Genomic DNA, 18,871 nt, shown 5'->3' with positions numbered 1-18,871 from the left:
CTGTCTTCTGTAAAAGCCTTTGTGCACCGGGCTGAACAAAGGTGGGACCCGAGTTAAGAGTTTCCAAGACCAGCACCATGAACAACATTGCGGAAGTCATCACTGTTCCAGTGTTTCTTGCGGACTGTATTAGGTACAAGGATAGCATACACACTAGTGAATGGTTCCCGAAATCAAGTACTTATTGCACTCAAGACCTCGGGTGAGAGATCGCTCACCGGAGCTGATGTTATCTGTTATTTACAGTTGTAGTTCTTACCTCGCTGCATGTTTTGTATTTGTCAACACCTTGCTGTATGCTTGGAGTGTGCCAATGTATTGGTTCGTCTTGGACCACGGCGTGAAGTCTTGTGTGGATTTGGGGGGAAAGGTTGAGACGAGTCTTACAGTTTATTTCTGTCTGCAATGCCTACTTTCATTTTGTTTTGTGTGTAAAAGGTGGGTGTACCCATTGAGAGAAAGTTTGAGAGGAGCTTTACTATTTCACTGTTATTACAATGCCTGCTTTCATTTTGTTTGTGAGTTAGGGGTGGGGGCACACAGTGTTTGTTGTTGACACTTGTGAGGGCGGTTAGTAACAGTACTCTGAATTTGTCTTTAGACAAGGTGTTGTTTTAAGGGTCAGTACTCTTAGGTCATTGTTGTCCTGGTGTACCCTATTTAGGGTAGGTTGTCTGCATGTGGGTAGTCAATGCCCATGTTTGTGTCCTAGGGTCATGTAGAAATGTAGAACCTTATGGTGTACCCTATCTAGGGGATGTTGTTGTTTTGAGTTTCAAGGGTGAGTATCCTAAGTTGTACTCTTATTGGATGAGGTTGTGTATTTGTGGGTAGTCAATGCCCCATTTCAGTTCCCAGGTTTACTATCCTGCGGTGTACCCTACTTGGAGGAGGTGGTGTATTTGTGGGTAGTCAATGCCCCATTTCAGTTCCCAGGTTTACTATCCTGCGGTGTACCCTACTTAGGGGAGGTTGTGTATTAGGGAGGTGGTGTATTTGTGGGTAGTCAATGCCCCATTTCAGTTCCCAGGTTTACTATCCTGCGGTGTACCCTACTTAGGGGAGGTTGTGGATTTGTGGGTAGTCCATGCCCCGTCAATGCCCACGGGGTAAGGTGTTTTTATTTCTGGGTAGTCAATGCCCCGTTTCTGTTCCCAGGTTGATTATCCTGTGGTGTACCCTACTTAGGGGAGGTTGTGATTTTTATGGGTCAGTACCCTGTGTTGTTCTCTATTTTTGGTGGAGATTGTTAAACATTGTCTCTTTTTTGACACTCTGCTCCTGTCAAAGTCTACCTGCCTGAGATTCGAGGCCAAGGGTTTCATGTCGGTGGGACTTTGTCTGAGGAGTTTAATCACATTTTTCTCATCATGTTTTTGTCATGGGAGCTCGTAAAGGGTCTGTGTCTACACTCGCCTTTGTTTATCTAGGTGTTTATCCTCTGGTGTACCCATTTGTGAGCGTGACCACCTTTCTTTGCTAATTTGGTCCTCATTCATCTAAACCATGCTTTTACCCTAAGGGAAGGGGATGTGGCATATAGTAGCATTTAATGTTTTTTTGTTCATTTAACATTTAGTATGTTTGTATTTCTGCTCATGCTAATGATATCTCATGCAATACTTGTTACTTTTATGGTATTTTGCTGTTTGTTTCTCTATTCTGTTCTTTCTCCATAAGGGAAGAGGATGTGTAGTAAATGTCCTCTCCACTGTTCTTCTCTGGATAGACTGTACTATGATATCTGTGACATCATAGAATGCCTGGGTGTCCCTCTGGCTCACAGTGCCTCTCTCTAACTTACTGTGGCAGTTGCTCATCTCAGGCTGAGCTGCTAACAGCTGGCTCGTGGTGGGGTTTTACTTCTGTACTTATTACCTTGGAAGGAAATTACAATAAAGGATCTTAACCTACACAGTGGACTGTGCATTTTTCATTTACCACAGGCAGCTTTCAAAGTTCTTCCTTTGACTTGGAAATGCCAAATGGGGCCGCCAGGAACTGCTACTGTTTATCACCAGAGCCACTGTAGACTATGTGGCTCCATCCGCACCTTGAAGGAAAACATTTCCAACAAAGCAGAGGGATCCTCATCTCTACAGAGGCAGAGGAGTAACTGGGTAAAATGCCAGAGATCGTTCTTGTGGAGGAAGATGGGTGCCATCTTGGTTGAGTGACTCTGGATAGGTATGCAGTAAACTATGAGAAGAAGTGTTGAAAAAGTAGCTGGGAATTATGTGAGAACAATATCATGATTGGATGTAGGGATTTTCCGATCTCTAGCTAGAGCACAGGAAACGACTGGCTCCACAACACAACCCCTTTACAACACTCATGACATGGGAGGGAAACCTCTTTCAAGAATATGACTCTGCTTGAAAGCTGGAATAAAGAACACTGCTACAGAGAGACAGCTGACAACTGAAAATGGATCCTGCAGAGCCCTGGCTGGTGAGAGGCCTGGTGCCTAGAAGTATGCTCCAGGACCGCGGAGCTGCAGGAGAGACTATAGGTGTAATATTGTCAATTTCTTCACCTGTGAAGAAGTGATAAAAGCCACTGAGGTTTCCTGAGGTAGGATATACAGGTCACAGGCAAAAAATAGCCGGTGAAAGCTGGAAACTGGTTCCGCAGAACTTACGGTAAAGGTTTCTAGCCTTGTGGGTCCTTGGCCATCTACATCTTCCAACCTTGCCCCGCTGGTGGAATCTGAGAATCAAAAAAGTAATTAAGTCTGATGGTAAATCCTTGGACCAGTGCAAAGAAATAAATCTGTCTCAGTGGTGGAGCGAGCTCATAGCCTATATGGAATACAGCATTGTCTTGCTCGGAAATGTTGGCTCTAAAAGCAATAGATTCAGATAAAGCTTGCTGATGGCATATCAGACTTTCATGAGCTATCGCAAGCTTCAGCTTCTGGTATTTCCCTGCTGGAGTATGTGGAGAAGGGCTTATTTTTAGTTGGGCTGGTGGGAACATTGCCAAAAAGTGGTGCCATATTAAGAGTGAATTGATGTCAATGCCACTTTTTAGCAGGTGTTCTGCTCTGCCAAGCTTTAAATACTGTTTCAGGTCGTAAGGTAAAAACTTTCACTGGTGTGATTTACCCAAACCCAACATCATTGCAGTCAGTTTGCCATTGCACCTTGGTCCTAGTCAATCAGTAACTGAAGCTTTGTGTTTTCTTGGTGCTATTTGCCCCCAAACATTTAAAAATTAATATCTTTGTTTTTCCTTTTTTGATTATGATGCTTTAAGTGTTCTTTTGCGTATTCAGCTTTTCTCTTATTTGTAAGTATTTTATTGTGGTTTTTTTTTACGTTAACATGTTGGTATTGTTTGAATCTAATGTGTTTCTCTAGGAAATGCAGCTTTTGTCACATTTACCAAGGGTTGAGTAGAGTTTCTCTTGGAACTGGTTCTAGATCTAACCAGGATGTTTGTATAAAGCTGGAAAGGGTAGTTCCTTGCTAAATTAATAATAACCTACCAATAATAATCATAGCATTAGTCAAGGTCCTAAACATCCATACCTATTTTAGCACCACTTCATTCCACAGTACATTCCCTTTTACCGCTCATTACATGGTTCCCTTCACTACTCTGATATAGCGTTCTACCAGTATGTTACTACAAGGACTGTACAATAAATGCTCTGTATCCGCATATTCAAGAAAATATTTCATTTGATCGCATACAAACTGTAAGCCATTATCAATTACAAGAATACACTGTGTTCCTTCTCTGAGTAGTCCACTTCAGCAATGGATAGGCACACTAGAAAAACAGTCTTCACCATACCAGTCTATGGCCACTTGCTAAAATATTCCATGAGCATGAAAATACCTTTCTTTGCACGTGCATCAAATATTAAATGACATCCATTGTGCTAAGTACTATTTAGAGAACACAGTATTGGAAAACGGTGTATTTCTAAGTCATCAAGTTTTAACAGTCATATTTTGAAATCTTAAGTTGCAAGTCATTTTCTTTTAGACCGAGTCTCCATTACTGGATATGATTATTATTGTGTCTTGTAAAGTGCTCAGCTAACCCATGGGGTTTTCCTGGTGTTAAACTCATGTAAAGTGAAATCAGCTCCCAATTTAAAGCAGCCAGATCTTCAATCCCTTGCAAAAAAACATTGAGGGAGGATCAGCTTTGCAACGATTCCGGAAGGTTGTTCCATACCTTTGGGCCAAGGTACACAAATGACCGCCCCAACCCATGCACACTAGATACATTCTTGGCATTTTATAGAGGTACTGGTTTGATGATCAAAGAGTACATGCGGGCTGATAAGGTGCCACCAGATCTTGAATCTAACGTGGGGCTGTGCCAAATCTTGCCTTGTGCATATAGCACAATGCTTTAAACTGTATTAATTTGTCCATGGTCAACCAATGAAGCTCTTGAGTAGATTTGACAACGATGTATGCTTTGAAAGGCGAAAGAGCAGCCTGACCACTGCATTTTGGACTACTTGTAAGCGCTGAATGACTATAGAGGAGTCAATCTACTTGAACGCTGAGATCAAAGACGGACAGCCTCCCTCTCACCAGTCACAGCCCACCAGCCTAACAGCCTTTGCATTTATGTATTTAGCAATACTTCTTGCAGCTGCTCAGCACCAGTTGGAAAGACCTAATTTTATGATAAAAGAGGAGAAAAAAATGTAATGCCATAAGCCAGTCAGATCTAAGGCATGGGCTGTTTCCCACTCTCTGATAACTGCAGGTACAGAACTAAAGCTCCCAGAATTCAGTGGTGTGGTACCACCAGAAGCCCTTTTGTAGAGTGCTTGTGCAAATTCACCAAACTTATTGTACAAAGCTGTAGACTGTGGTGCGCGGAGTCCCACTTAAAAAAAGATATGCTATGGTGTGACTTGGGTATATACAAGCCATACATTGTGGATGAGGCAATTCACAATGTGTTAAACATCTGTGCTGCACATGCATAGATATTATTTATGGCTTTGGAACTTTTGTTAAGCATGCCTATCTTCTACAGTAGTCAAGGTTGAATGCGTAGTAATCCGTTCCTAGGTAAGCAGATGATTAATAGTTATGAAAAATGCAAAGTAAAGGAGGTTATAAAATGTAACACCCTTTGTGATCTATTTTGCACACTTACTTGCAATTCTCATCTTACTCCAGAAGGAAGGAAGTTGTGCAGAAAGAATATATCCCATTTCGCATGCGGTGTAAAAGGAAGATTATCAATGAACATTGTTTTCTTATTTTCCATGAATTAAAGAAAATAAAAAGAAAGATATTTGTTGATGTTGAAGCTCATTATTTCTATATGTTTATGCATGCAACATCTCCAAACTGCAGTGGCTTTAGCCTGTACAAGTTGAGTTAGGGAAAAGATACCAGGAAAGTTACCAAACCTGCAACTTTCTATGCCTCTGCCTTTATATCTTATGAAGCAGATATGCAAGCGTAATTCTTAGAACTACACCAAACAACCTTTCATTTAAGCTTTTTACTTTGGAATCAAGCCGTAACATTTTCTGATTTATATAGAACTTGGGAATGTATTTAGAGTTTGGCAGGCTGTACTTAGTTCTACCAAAAACGATTCAGAAAAAGGGGGTGGTGATGAACAGAGTGTCTGAATTAAGCAGACCACTCTTATCCAGTCCAAAGATCAGGGCTTGATCCATCACCGTTATTTATCTCACTGCACCATCCCAGCTCAGAACCTGGCTATATGCAAATCAGTCTGTCCCTGGCCCAATGCATCATGGGAACAGGGCAGACTAAACTACCAAGCCAATTCTTCACCAGAAAGGAGACAAGCTACCGGGGACCGGTTTCTGGCATTTCAGCCTTCTTAGGCCCGGCTTGCTTGAATCCTGATGGTGCAGTGAGAAAGGGACTCATGTCTGAGTATACCCTGCCACACCTATAGTGGCCAAAAACGATTCAGAAAAAGGGGGTGGTGATGAACAGAGTGTCTGAATTAAGCAGACCACTCTAATCCAGTCCAAAGATCAGGGCTTGATCCATCACCGTTATTTATCTCACTGCACCATCCCAGCTCAGAACCTGGCTATATGCAAATCAGTCTGTCCCTGGCCCAGTGCATCATGGGAACAGGGCAGACTAAACTACCAAGCCAATTCTTCACCAGAAAGGAGACAAGCTACCGGGGACCGGTTTCTGGCATTTCAGCCTTCTTCGGCCCGGCTTGCTTGAATCCTGATGGTGCAGTGAGAAAGGGACTCATGTCTGAGTATACCCTGCCACACCTATAGTGGCCAAAAACGATTCAGAAAAAGGGGGTGGTGATGAACAGAGTGTCTGAATTAAGCAGACCACTCTTATCCAGTCCAAAGATCAGGGCTTGATCCATCACCGTTATTTATCTCACTGCACCATCCCAGCTCAGAACCTGGCTATATGCAAATCAGTCTGTCCCTAGCCCAGTGCATCATGGGAACAGGGCAGACTAAACTACCAAGCCAATTCTTCACCAGAAAGGAGACAAGCTACCGGGTACCGGTTTCTGGCATTTCAGCCTTCTTCGGCCCGGCTTGCTTGAATCCTGATGGTGCAGTGAGAAAGGGACTCATGTCTGAGTATACCCTGCCACACCTATAGTGGCCAAAAACGATTCAGAAAAAGGGGGTGGTGATGAACAGAGTGTCTGAATTAAGCAGACCACTCTTATCCAGTCCAAAGATCAGGGCTTGATCCATCACCGTTATTTATCTCACTGCACCATCCCAGCTCAGAACCTGGCTATATGCAAATCAGTCTGTCCCTGGCCCAGTGCATCATGGGAACAGGGCAGACTAAACTACCAAGCCAATTCTTCACCAGAAAGGAGACAAGCTACCGGGGACCGGTTTCTGGCATTTCAGCCTTCTTCGGCCCGGCTTGCTTGAATCCTGAAGGTGCAGTGAGAAAGGGACTCATGTCTGAGTATACCCTGCCACACCTATAGTGGCCAAAAACGATTCAGAAAAAGGGGGTGGTGATGAACAGAGTGTCTGAATTAAGCAGACCACTCTTATCCAGTCCAAAGATCAGGGCTTGATCCATCACCGTTATTTATCTCACTGCACCATCCCAGCTCAGAACCTGGCTATATGCAAATCAGTCTGTCCCTGGCCCAGTGCATCATGGGAACAGGGCAGACTAAACTACCAAGCCAATTCTTCACCAGAAAGGAGACAAGCTACCGCGGACCGGTTTCTGGCATTTCAGCCTTCTTCGGCCCGGCTTGCTTGAATCCTGATGGTGCAGTGAGAAAGGGACTCATGTCTGAGTATACCCTGCCACACCTATAGTGGCCAAAAACGATTCAGAAAAAGGGGGTGGTGATGAACAGAGTGTCTGAATTAAGCAGACCACTCTTATCCAGTCAAAGGATCAGGGCTTGATCCATCACCGTTATTTATCTCACTGCACCATCCCAGCTCAGAACCTGGCTATATGCAAATCAGTCTGTCCCTGGCCCAGTGCATCATGGGAACAGGGCAGACTAAACTACCAAGCCAATTCTTCACCAGAAAGGAGACAAGCTACCGGGGACCGGTTTCTGGCTTTTCAGCCTTCTTCGGCCCGGCTTGCTTGAATCCTGATGGTGCAGTGAGAAAGGGACTCATGTCTGAGTATACCCTGCCACACCTATAGTGGCCAAAAACGATTCAGAAAAAGGGGGTGGTGATGAACAGAGTGTCTGAATTAAGCAGACCACTCTTATCCAGTCCAAAGATCAGGGCTTGATCCATCACCGTTATTTATCTCACTGCACCATCCCAGCTCAGAACCTGGCTATATGCAAATCAGTCTGTCCCTGGCCCAGTGCATCATGGGAACAGGGCAGACTAAACTACCAAGCCAATTCTTCACCAGAAAAGAGACAAGCTACCGGGGACCGGTTTCTGGCATTTCAGCCTTCTTCGGCCCGGCTTGCTTGAATCCTGATGGTGCAGTGAGAAAGGGACTCATGTCTGAGTATACCCTGCCACACCTATAGTGGCCAAAAACGATTCAGAAAAAGGGGGTGGTGATGAACAGAGTGTCTGAATTAAGCAGACCACTCTTATCCAGTCCAAAGATCAGGGCTTGATCCATCACCGTTATTTATCTCACTGCACCATCCCAGCTCAGAACCTGGCTATGTGCAAATCAGTCTGTCCCTGGCCCAGTGCATCATGGGAACAGGGCAGACTAAACTACCAAGCCAATTCTTCACCAGAAAGGAGATAAGCTACCGGGGACCGGTTTCTGGCATTTCAGCCTTCTTTGGCCCGGCTTGCTTGAATCCTGATGGTGCAGTGAGAAAGGGACTCATGTCTGAGTATACCCTGCCACACCTATAGTGGCCAAAAACGATTCAGAAAAAGGGGGTGGTGATGAACAGAGTGTCTGAATTAAGCAGACCACTCTTACCCAGTCCAAATATCAGGGCTTGATCCATCACCGTTATTTATCTCACTGCACCATCCCAGCTCAGAACCTGGCTATATGCAAATCAGTCTGTCCCTGGCCCAGTGCATCATGGGAACAGGGCAGACTAAACTACCAAGCCAATTCGTCACCAGAAAGGAGATAAGCTACCGGGGACCGGTTTCTGGCATTTCAGCCTTCTTCGGGCCGGCTTGCTTGAATCCTGATGGTGCAGTGAGAAAGGGACTCATGTCTGAGTATACCCTGCCACACCTATAGTGGCCAAAAACGATTCAGAAAAAGGGGGTGGTGATGAACAGAGTGTCTGAATTAAGCAGACCACTCTTATCCAGTCAAAGGATCAGGGCTTGATCCATCACCGTTATTTATCTCACTGCAACATCCCAGCTCAGAACCTGGCTATATGCAAATCAGTCTGTCCCTGGCCCAGTGCATCATGGGAACAGGGCAGACTAAACTACCAAGCCAATTCTTCACCAGAAAGGAGATAAGCTACCGGGGACCGGTTTCTGGCATTTCAGCCTTCTTCGGCCCGGCTTGCTTGAATCCTGATGGTGCAGTGAGAAAGGGACTCATGTCTGAGTATACCCTGCCACACCTATAGTGGCCAAAAACGATTCAGAAAAAGGGGGTGGTGATGAACAGAGTGTCTGAATTAAGCAGACCACTCCTATCTAGTCAAAGGATCAGGGCTTGATCCATCACCGTTATTTATCTCACTGCACCATCCCAGCTCAGAACCTGGCTATATGCAAATCAGTCTGTCCCTGGCCCAGTGCATCATGGGAACAGGGCAGACTAAACTACCAAGCCAATTCTTCACCAGAAAGGAGACAAGCTACCGGGGACCGGTTTCTGGCATTTCAGCCTTCTTCGGCCCGGCTTGCTTGAATCCTGATGGTGCAGTGAGAAAGGGACTCATGTCTGAGTATACCCTGCCACACCTATAGTGGCCAAAAACGATTCAGAAAAAGGGGGTGGTGATGAACAGAGTGTCTGAATTAAGCAGACCACTCTTATCCAGTCCAAAGATCAGGGCTTGATCCATCACCGTTATTTATCTCACTGCACCATCCCAGCTCAGAACCTGGCTATATGCAAATCAGTCTGTCCCTGGCCCAGTGCATCATGGGAACAGGGCAGACTAAACTACCAAGCCAATTCTTCACCAGAAAAGAGACAAGCTACCGGGGACCGGTTTCTGGCATTTCAGCCTTCTTCGGCCCGGCTTGCTTGAATCCTGATGGTGCAGTGAGAAAGGGACTCATGTCTGAGTATACCCTGCCACACCTATAGTGGCCAAAAACGATTCAGAAAAAGGGGGTGGTGATGAACAGAGTGTCTGAATTAAGCAGACCACTCTTATCCAGTCCAAAGATCAGGGCTTGATCCATCACCGTTATTTATCTCACTGCACCATCCCAGCTCAGAACCTGGCTATATGCAAATCAGTCTGTCCCTGGCCCAGTGCATCATGGGAACAGGGCAGACTAAACTACCAAGCCAATTCTTCACCAGAAAGGAGATAAGCTACCGGGGACCGGTTTCTGGCATTTCAGCCTTCTTCGGCCCGGCTTGCTTGAATCCTGATGGTGCAGTGAGAAAGGGACTCATGTCTGAGTATACCCTGCCACACCTATAGTGGCCAAAAACGATTCAGAAAAAGGGGGTGGTGATGAACAGAGTGTCTGAATTAAGCAGACCACTCTTATCCAGTCCAACGATCAGGGCTTGATCCATCACCGTTATTTATCTCACTGCACCATCCCAGCTCAGAACCTGGCTATATGCAAATCAGTCTGTCCCTGGCCCAGTGCATCCTGGGAACAGGGCAGACTAAACTACCAAGCCAATTCTTCACCAGAAAGGAGACAAGCTACCCGGGACCGGTTTCTGGCATTTCAGCCTTCTTCGGCCCGGCTTGCTTGAATCCTGATGGTGCAGTGAGAAAGGGACTCATGTCTGAGTATACCCTGCCACACCTATAGTGGCCAAAAACGATTCAGAAAAAGGGGGTGGTGATGAACAGAGTGTCTGAATTAAGCAGACCACTCTTATCCAGTCCAAAGATCAGGGCTTGATCCATCACCGTTATTTATCTCACTGCACCATCCCAGCTCAGAACCTGGCTATATGCAAATCAGTCTGTCCCTGACCCAGTGCATCATGGGAACAGGGCAGACTAAACTACCAAGCCAATTCTTCACCAGAAAGGAGACAAGCTACCGGGGACCGGTTTCTGGCATTTCAGCCTTCTTCGGCCCGGCTTGCTTGAATCCTGATGGTGCAGTGAGAAAGGGCTGAAATGCCAGAAACCGGTCCCCGGTAGCTTGTTTCCTTCCCAGTATAAGAATTGGCTTGGTAGTTTGGTCTGCCCTGTTCCCATGATGCACTGGGCCAGGGTCAGACTAATTTGCATATAGCCAGGTTCTGAGCTGGGATGGTGCAGTGAGCTAAAAAACGGTGATGGATCAAGCCCTGATCTTTGGACTGGGTAAGAGTGGTCTGCTTAATTCAGACACTCTGTTCATCACCACCCCCTTTTCTGAATCATTTTTGTCCACCATAAGCGTGGAAGGGTATACTCAGATGTGAGTCCCTAGCTCATTGCACCATCAGGATTCAAGCAAGCCGGGCCGAAGACGGCTGAAATGCCAGAAACCGGTCCCCGGTAGCTTGTTTCCTTCCCAGTATAAGAATTGGCTTGGTAGTTTGGTCTGCCCTGTTCCCATGATGCACTGGGCCAGGGTCAGACTAATTTGCATATAGCCAAGTTCTGAGCTGGGATGGTGCAGTGAGCTAAAAAACGGTGATGGATCAAGCCCTGATCTTTGGACTGGGTAAGAGTGGTCTGCTTAATTCAGACACTCTGTTCATCACCACCCCCTTTTCTGAATCATTTTTGTCCACCATAAGCGTGGAAGGGTATACTCAGATGTGAGTCCCTAGCTCATTGCACCATCAGGATTCAAGCAAGCCGGGCCAAAGACGGCTGAAATGCCAGAAACCGGTCCCCGGTAGCTTGATTCCTTCCCAGTATAAGAATTGGCTTGGTAGTTTGGTCTGCCCTGTTCCCATGATGCACTGGGCCAGGGTCAGACTAATTTGCATATAGCCAAGTTCTGAGCTGGGATGGTGCAGTGAGCTAAAAAACGGTGATGGATCAAGCCCTGATCTTTGGACTGGGTAAGAGTGGTCTGCTTAATTCAGACACTCTGTTCATCACCACCCCCTTTTTTGAATCATTTTTTATCCACCATAAGCGTGGAAGGGTATACTCAGATGTGAGTCCCTAGCTCATTGCACCATCAGGATTCAAGCAAGCCGGGCCGAAGACGGCTGAAATGCCAGAAACCGGTCCCTGGTAGCTTGTTTCCTTCCCAGTATAAGAATTGGCTTGGTAGTTTGGTCTGCCCTGTTCCCATGATGCACTGGGCCAGGGACAGACTGATTTGCATATAGCCAAGTTCTGAGCTGGGATGGTGCAGTGAGCTAAAAAACGGTGATGGATCATGCCCTGATCTTTGGACTGGGTAAGAGTGGTCTGCTTAATTCAGACACTCTGTTCATCACCACCCCCTTTTCTGAATCATTTTTGTCCACCATAAGCGTGGAAGGGTATACTCAGATGTGAGTCCCTAGCTCATTGCACCATCAGGATTCAAGCAAGCCGGGCCGAAGACGGCTGAAATGCCAGAAACCGGTCCCCGGTAGCTTGTTTCCTTCCCAGTATAAGAATTGGCTTGGTAGTTTGGTCTGCCCTGGTCCCATGATGCACTGGGCCAGGGTCATACTAATTTGCATATAGCCAAGTTCTGAGCTGGGATGGTGCAGTGAGCTAAAAAACGGTGATGGATCAAGCCCTGATCTTTGGACTGGGTAAGAGTGGTCTGCTTAATTCAGACACTCTGTTCATCACCACCCCCTTTTCTGAATCATTTTTGTCCACCATAAGCGTGGAAGGGTATACTCAGATGTGAGTCCCTAGCTCATTGCACCATCAGGATTCAAGCAAGCCGGGCCGAAGACGGCTGAAATGCCAGAAACCGGTCCCCGGTAGCTTGTTTCCTTCCCAGTATAAGAATTGGCTTGGTAGTTTGGTCTGCCCTGTTCCCATGATGCACTGGGCCAGGGTCAGACTAATTTGCATATAGCCAAGTTCTGAGCTGGGATGGTGCAGTGAGCTAAAAAACGGTGATGGATCAAGCCCTGATCTTTGGACTGGGTAAGAGTGGTCTGCTTAATTCAGACACTCTGTTCATCACCACCCCCTTTTCTGAATCATTTTTGTCCACCATAAGCGTGGAAGGGTATACTCAGATGTGAGTCCGTAGCTCATTGCACCATCAGGATTCAAGCAAGCCGGGCCGAAGACGGCTGAAATGCCAGAAACCGGTCCCCGGTAGCTTGTTTCCTTCCCAGTATAAGAATTGGCTTGGTAGTTTGGTCTGCCCTGTTCCCATGATGCACTGGGTCAGGGTCAGACTAATTTGCATATAGCCAAGTTCTGAGCTGGGATGGTGCAGTGAGCTAAAAAACGGTGATGTATCAAGCCCTGATCTTTGGACTGGGTAAGAGTGGTCTGCTTAATTCAGACACTCTGTTCATCACCACCCCCTTTTCTGAATCATTTTTGTCCACCATAAGCGTGGAAGGGTATACTCAGATGTGAGTCCCTAGCTCATTGCACCATCAGGATTCAAGCAAGCCGGGCCGAAGACGGCTGAAATGCCAGAAACCGGTCCCCGGTAGCTTGTTTCCTTCCCAGTATAAGAATTGGCTTGGTAGTTTGGTCTGCCCTGTTCCCATGATGCACTGGGCCAGGGTCAGACTAATTTGCATATAGCCAAGTTCTGAGCTGGGATGGTGCAGTGAGCTAAAAAACGGTGATGGATCAAGCCCTGATCTTTGGACTGGGTAAGAGTGGTCTGCTTAATTCAGACACTCTGTTCATCACCACCCCCTTTTCTGAATCATTTTTGTCCACCATAAGCGTGGAAGGGTATACTCAGATGTGAGTCCGTAGCTCATTGCACCATCAGGATTCAAGCAAGCCGGGCCGAAGACGGCTGAAATGCCAGAAACCGGTCCCCGGTAGCTTGTTTCCTTCCCAGTATAAGAATTGGCTTGGTAGTTTGGTCTGCCCTGTTCCCATGATGCACTGGGCCAGGGTCAGACTAATTTGCATATAGCCAAGTTCTGAGCTGGGATGGTGCAGTGAGCTAAAAAACGGTGATGGATCAAGCCCTGATCTTTGGACTGGGTAAGAGTGGTCTGCTTAATTCAGACACTCTGTTCATCACCACCCCCTTTTCTGAATCATTTTTGTCCACCATAAGCGTGGAAGGGTATACTCAGATGTGAGTCCCTAGCTCATTGCACCATCAGGATTCAAGCAAGCCGGGCCGAAGACGGCTGAAATGCCAGAAACCGGTCCCCGGTAGCTTGTTTCCTTCCCAGTATAAGAATTGGCTTGGTAGTTTGGTCTGCCCTGTTCCCATGATGCACTGGGCCAGGGTCAGACTAATTTGCATATAGCCAAGTTCTGAGCTGGGATGGTGCAGTGAGCTAAAAAACGGTGATGGATCAAGCCCTGATCTTTGGACTGGGTAAGAGTGGTCTGCTTAATTCAGACACTCTGTTCATCACCACCCCCTTTTCTGAATCATTTTTGTCCACCATAAGCGTGGAAGGGTATACTCAGATGTGAGTCCCTAGCTCATTGCACCATCAGGATTCAAGCAAGCCGGGCCGAAGACGGCTGAAATGCCAGAAACCGGTCCCCGGTAGCTTGTTTCCTTCCCAGTATAAGAATTGGCTTGGTAGTTTGGTCTGCCCTGTTCCCATGATGCACTGGGCCAGGGTCAGACTAATTTGCATATAGCCAAGTTCTGAGCTGGGATGGTGCAGTGAGCTAAAAAACGGTGATGGATCAAGCCCTGATCTTTGGACTGGGTAAGAGTGGTCTGCTTAATTCAGACACTCTGTTCATCACCACCCCCTTTTCTGAATCATCTTAGTTCTACCAAGGCACTTAAGACAATGAGCCGCTATGAAGGTGCATCGTTTGAAGGCACTGTCAATTTACTGAGTGGCTTCCATGTTTCATGTGATCTCTCAGCAAACTTAGGTTCTTCAAAAACAAACCCAACACTCTTAAAGTTGTTAATAAAACAAAAAATAAATGGCCCTAACATCCTCAGAGTTTTCTCCCAGGGTATGAGGATCAATGTTATTTTTCCCATATGGGACCACCACACCATTTCTGGATGTGCTGAGCAGGAAAAATGTATGTAAGAATTTCTGGTCCAAATAGGGTGCATGATCTGGGGTACTTAGACTGAAGGCCCAAACTTCACCGGGCTGTTGGTCTAAGGCTTCCGCCAGCAGAGGCAATGGGGCAACCCCTGGTGAAAACATGACGATTTGCCCATTGTAAATAGAGTGGGTATTCAGAAACATTTGTGGTGGAAAACCCTGTCTGTCAAACTCTGATTAACTCCATAGTGCTCATTCATGGATAGATTTTAAATATGAATGTAGTTTGAATCATATATTTTATTCATGAAATATAAAACCATTTCTTATGTTTTCTGCTGCAATTTGTTTGAACTCTTCTCCTTAGACCGCTTATGCTGACCACGCACCTCTCCTGATACTTTCTGAAGCTTCTCTGGATGATCTGAACACAAGGCTGGACAAGAAAGTGAAAATTCAAAATTTCAGACCATGTGTTGTAGTCTCTGGCTGTACCGCTTTCGAGGAGGTGTGTAAGTGTAACAATAGAGCATAGTAGACTTGATTCGTTCATTAACTTCAGTATTTCTCCTAAACATTTCTTACCTGTGGAGATCTATGGATCGTTTATCACTCAGCTGACCATGTGAGTGAAGTAGAAAGTAGACTCCAAAGAGAATAACAAAATAGCAAAATGCTATTGTTGCGGCATGAAAACTTTACTCTCAACAGTTTGTATTGGCTTGTTTTTCTCTCCGGCTTGTTTTTCTCTCCTTGTCTTTCTCTCTGTGAATCACAGAATGCTAAAATCGATCAATTTTCTATTATTTTTGTGTCCTTTGAGTTTTTGGCTGTTTGCTGTATGCTGCTATTTTTGTTACCTATATATTCTACCAATTATAGAGAAATGAATCAACAACATCACATCAACATTATTTGATTAACTGATACTGGTTGCTAAATACTCACTGACCAACCACCAACCCATAAAACTATTGGCACCCTGAATATCAATGCCACTAACTCAAAACACATAAATCAGCATTAGCCATCTGCTTCAAATTCCTCCTGACCTGTCTAGCCCTATTCATCTTTCTTGCCATCATTCTTCATTCGATTATGCAGGCCACATAGCTACAACTAACATGTCATCTCAGAAGTCCATGAATTCATAACCACTGCCATTTTGCCTATTCCAATAACACCTAGTAGAATTGTAAACTTGCTGTTGATAACAACACACAGTCTATGAAAGACAACACTCCAGAAACAACTCGCTGACTCAGTGACAGCTGCTGCCAATCTGATGTGGGGGGGCGACAATAAAATAAAATAATAAAAATATAAACGTACCTTTCCTGCAGGCCGCCCCGATCTCCTGCTCCAGCACCTTGCTGCTCCTCTGCTCCCGTCCTGGCACTGCACTTCCACAACAGCAGCTTTTCAGCGGGGACAGAGAACCAGGTAGTGAGCCAGCAGCAGCTGGTCCGTTGGACTCCATCACCCAGACTCCTTTGCTCCAAACAACCCACGTCACCGGATAGTGCCCGGAGGTGCATTTAAGCCCCTTTGACATCCCGCAGCGGGGGACGCAACAGCAGCTTCGTTAAGGAATCAATCACATCTCAATCACATCTGGAGACAAACAAGCTCTTGGACCCTTCACAATCAGGTTTTAGGGTGTTCCACAGCACCGAGACTGCCCTCCTTGAAGTTGTGGATAACATAAGATTGACACTAGACTCCAACCAGTCAGCCATACTGGTCTTGCTCGACCTGTCTGCGGCCTTCGACACACTCTCGCACCACATTCTTTTAGAATGTCTGGCTGAGGTTGGTGTCGAAGGCTCCGCACTTTGCTGGATAAAAAGCTATTTGACAAACAGACGGTCCAAGGTCCAAGTTGGTGCCCACTCCTCCAACCACCATGACAACGATAAGGGGGTCTCACAGGAGTCCATATTGAGCCCTACGCTCTTTAACCTGTATGTATCCCCTCTTGCTAAGGTCATTCGAGCACACGGCTTTGGAACCGTGTCCTACGCGGATGATACGCAAATACTGATCACTATCAATCAGAATCCGGACGTAACCAAACTGAGTTTTAAAAACTGCATGGTAGACATTCATGATTGGATGACCAGAAACTTTTTAATGATGAATGCAGGAAAGACGGAGGTTCTGCTGTTTGGAAAGGCAGATAAATTCTGGTCTGATGATTGGTGGCCAGCCCCCTTGGCCCGTGCCCCACGCCCAAATCCTCAGTGAGAAATCTAGGGGTAAAAATCGACAATAAACTATCCATGTCTGAACATATCAACAAAGTAGTAGGCACCAGCTACGGCCTCATGCGTAGCCTGAGAAACATCTTTAAATGGCTTCCCCTCTCAGCTCGTATGCCTCTAGTACAGGGACTTATTGTTAGTAGAATTGATTACGGGAACGCACTCCTGGCTTCAACGAATACGACCTTGCTGGCCCGCCTACAGGTCCTACAAAACACCGCTGCCTGATTGGTGCTTGACCTTCCTTCCCGCACCCCCTCATTACCCTGCTTAAAAACCTTGCACTGGCTCCCAATACAAAAACGTATTAAATTCAAATGATGCTGCCTGGTCCACAAATCCATTAATGGGCATGGCCCAGCTTACCTAGAACAAAAACTAAAGGTCTACCACCAGGTGAGAACACTTAGATCATCCACCAAGTTCCTCCTAAGTGTCCCCAGAGTTTGTACCGCCAGAAACGGTGACAGAGCCTTCAGTAAAACAGCTCCTGAAGCATGGAACTCCCTGCCCCTCCAGATTAGGACGGAACCTGACTATCTGAGATTCCGCAGACAGCTAAAAACATGGCTCTTTTAGATCTGCCTATGCCTTGTCTGGGTTTCTGATAGGACTTTCCTCTGCAAGCGCTCTGAGACCTTCGGGTGATTTATGCGCTATACAAATGAAATAAAAGTAAAGTAAAGTAAAGGAAGGTTAGGTGGGAGCAAATCCAACAGTCACCCCACAAGTTGGCAACAGTTTCCCAACTAATAATTCCATCTATGGTAAAAATGTGTGAGGTAATATCCGCGAGGGTTCGACACTGGATAATGGGAAAGTTGCCATAATATATCAAGAGTTATCATCAAAACGGGCAGATATATTTTTCCCAATAGCAGGCAGGAGGCCAAATACTCAGTTTAAATGTACCTGGTACAATTCCAAATGCCATACAGCCAAGCAGGCCCTATTGGACACTGTGAAGGCAAAGGATAAGCCATGTATTAAACTAACCTGGGCACAGTACAAAGAGACCATACAGCAGGAGAGGAAAAATTGGGAAGTGGGGAGATAGGACAATCTTAAACTTGCACTATTGAACAAAGACATGAAGTCCTTTTGGGCCACTGTGAGCTCCGGTGACATTAAAGGGGAACCAGCAATTGAGCCAAATATTGCTTCTGAAGTGTGGGAGAAACATTTTCTTACTCTTTCCACGAGTTATGAAAATGTAACTGAAGCTGCTGTACCTCGAAAAGTAACCACAGAGTCTTGTCAGTGGGCGGCGGGGGAGATTACTTTATCTGATGTGGCAAATGGCATAAATAAGCTCCCTAGCAATAAAGCACCAGGCTCAGATAAATTACCAGGGAACTTATTACGGGAGGAACCAACAATCTGGGGACCAAATCTGTGGACCCTATTTAGTGTCATTTTGAATGGCATGGATCCTCCCAATACTTGGCGTGGGGCAGAAATTGCCCTAATGTACAAAGAAGCTTGCCCCTTCTTCCTACTAACTATAGGCCGATCAGTTAGATTGATGTTTCCCAAAAACGTTTTGTGCGGGTTCTACTTGATCGCCTCCAGGTATGCATGGAAGAAGAGGAGATATTGAGCCCCTACCAAGCCGGCTTCAGAAAAAACACCTCAACCATCGACCAGATATTTAGACTAAGGGTGGGCGTAAAATCCGTTTCGCAGGCGAATTTGCGGATTTTCCGTGATTTCCCGATCCGCGAATCTCGCGAAATCGCGGTAAAATCTGCGAATCAGCGGGGACGAATTTTCAGCCAAGCAAGGGTTACAGCAGCAGGTGCAAAAGTTGAACCTAATTTCTTTGTAACCTTTTACAAAAGGGTTACAAACACATTAACTTCAACTTGGACACCTGCTGCTAATTGCTTCCTGGCGCCTCGTTGCCTACTTGCAACTATT

At 45.8% G+C, this 18,871-nt stretch overlaps 1 protein-coding gene across 1 annotated transcript in view; it reads left to right on the top strand.

The window, feature by feature from the left end:
* Positions 1–18,871, top strand: part of LOC147666690 (mitochondrial amidoxime-reducing component 1-like) — a 220,710-nt gene that overhangs the window by 86,973 nt on the left and 114,866 nt on the right. The window contains exon 4 of the mRNA XM_086948963.1: positions 15,055–15,195. Coding sequence (XP_086805089.1) covers positions 15,055–15,195 — 141 coding nt within the window. The remainder of the gene's footprint in view (positions 1–15,054; positions 15,196–18,871) is intronic.

This window comes from Lissotriton vulgaris, unplaced genomic scaffold (assembly GCF_964263255.1).
Source record: "Lissotriton vulgaris unplaced genomic scaffold, aLisVul1.2 SCAFFOLD_2511, whole genome shotgun sequence".
Classification (NCBI taxonomy): domain Eukaryota; kingdom Metazoa; phylum Chordata; class Amphibia; order Caudata; family Salamandridae; genus Lissotriton; species Lissotriton vulgaris.
This window is presented reverse-complemented; position numbering and strand designations above follow the sequence as displayed.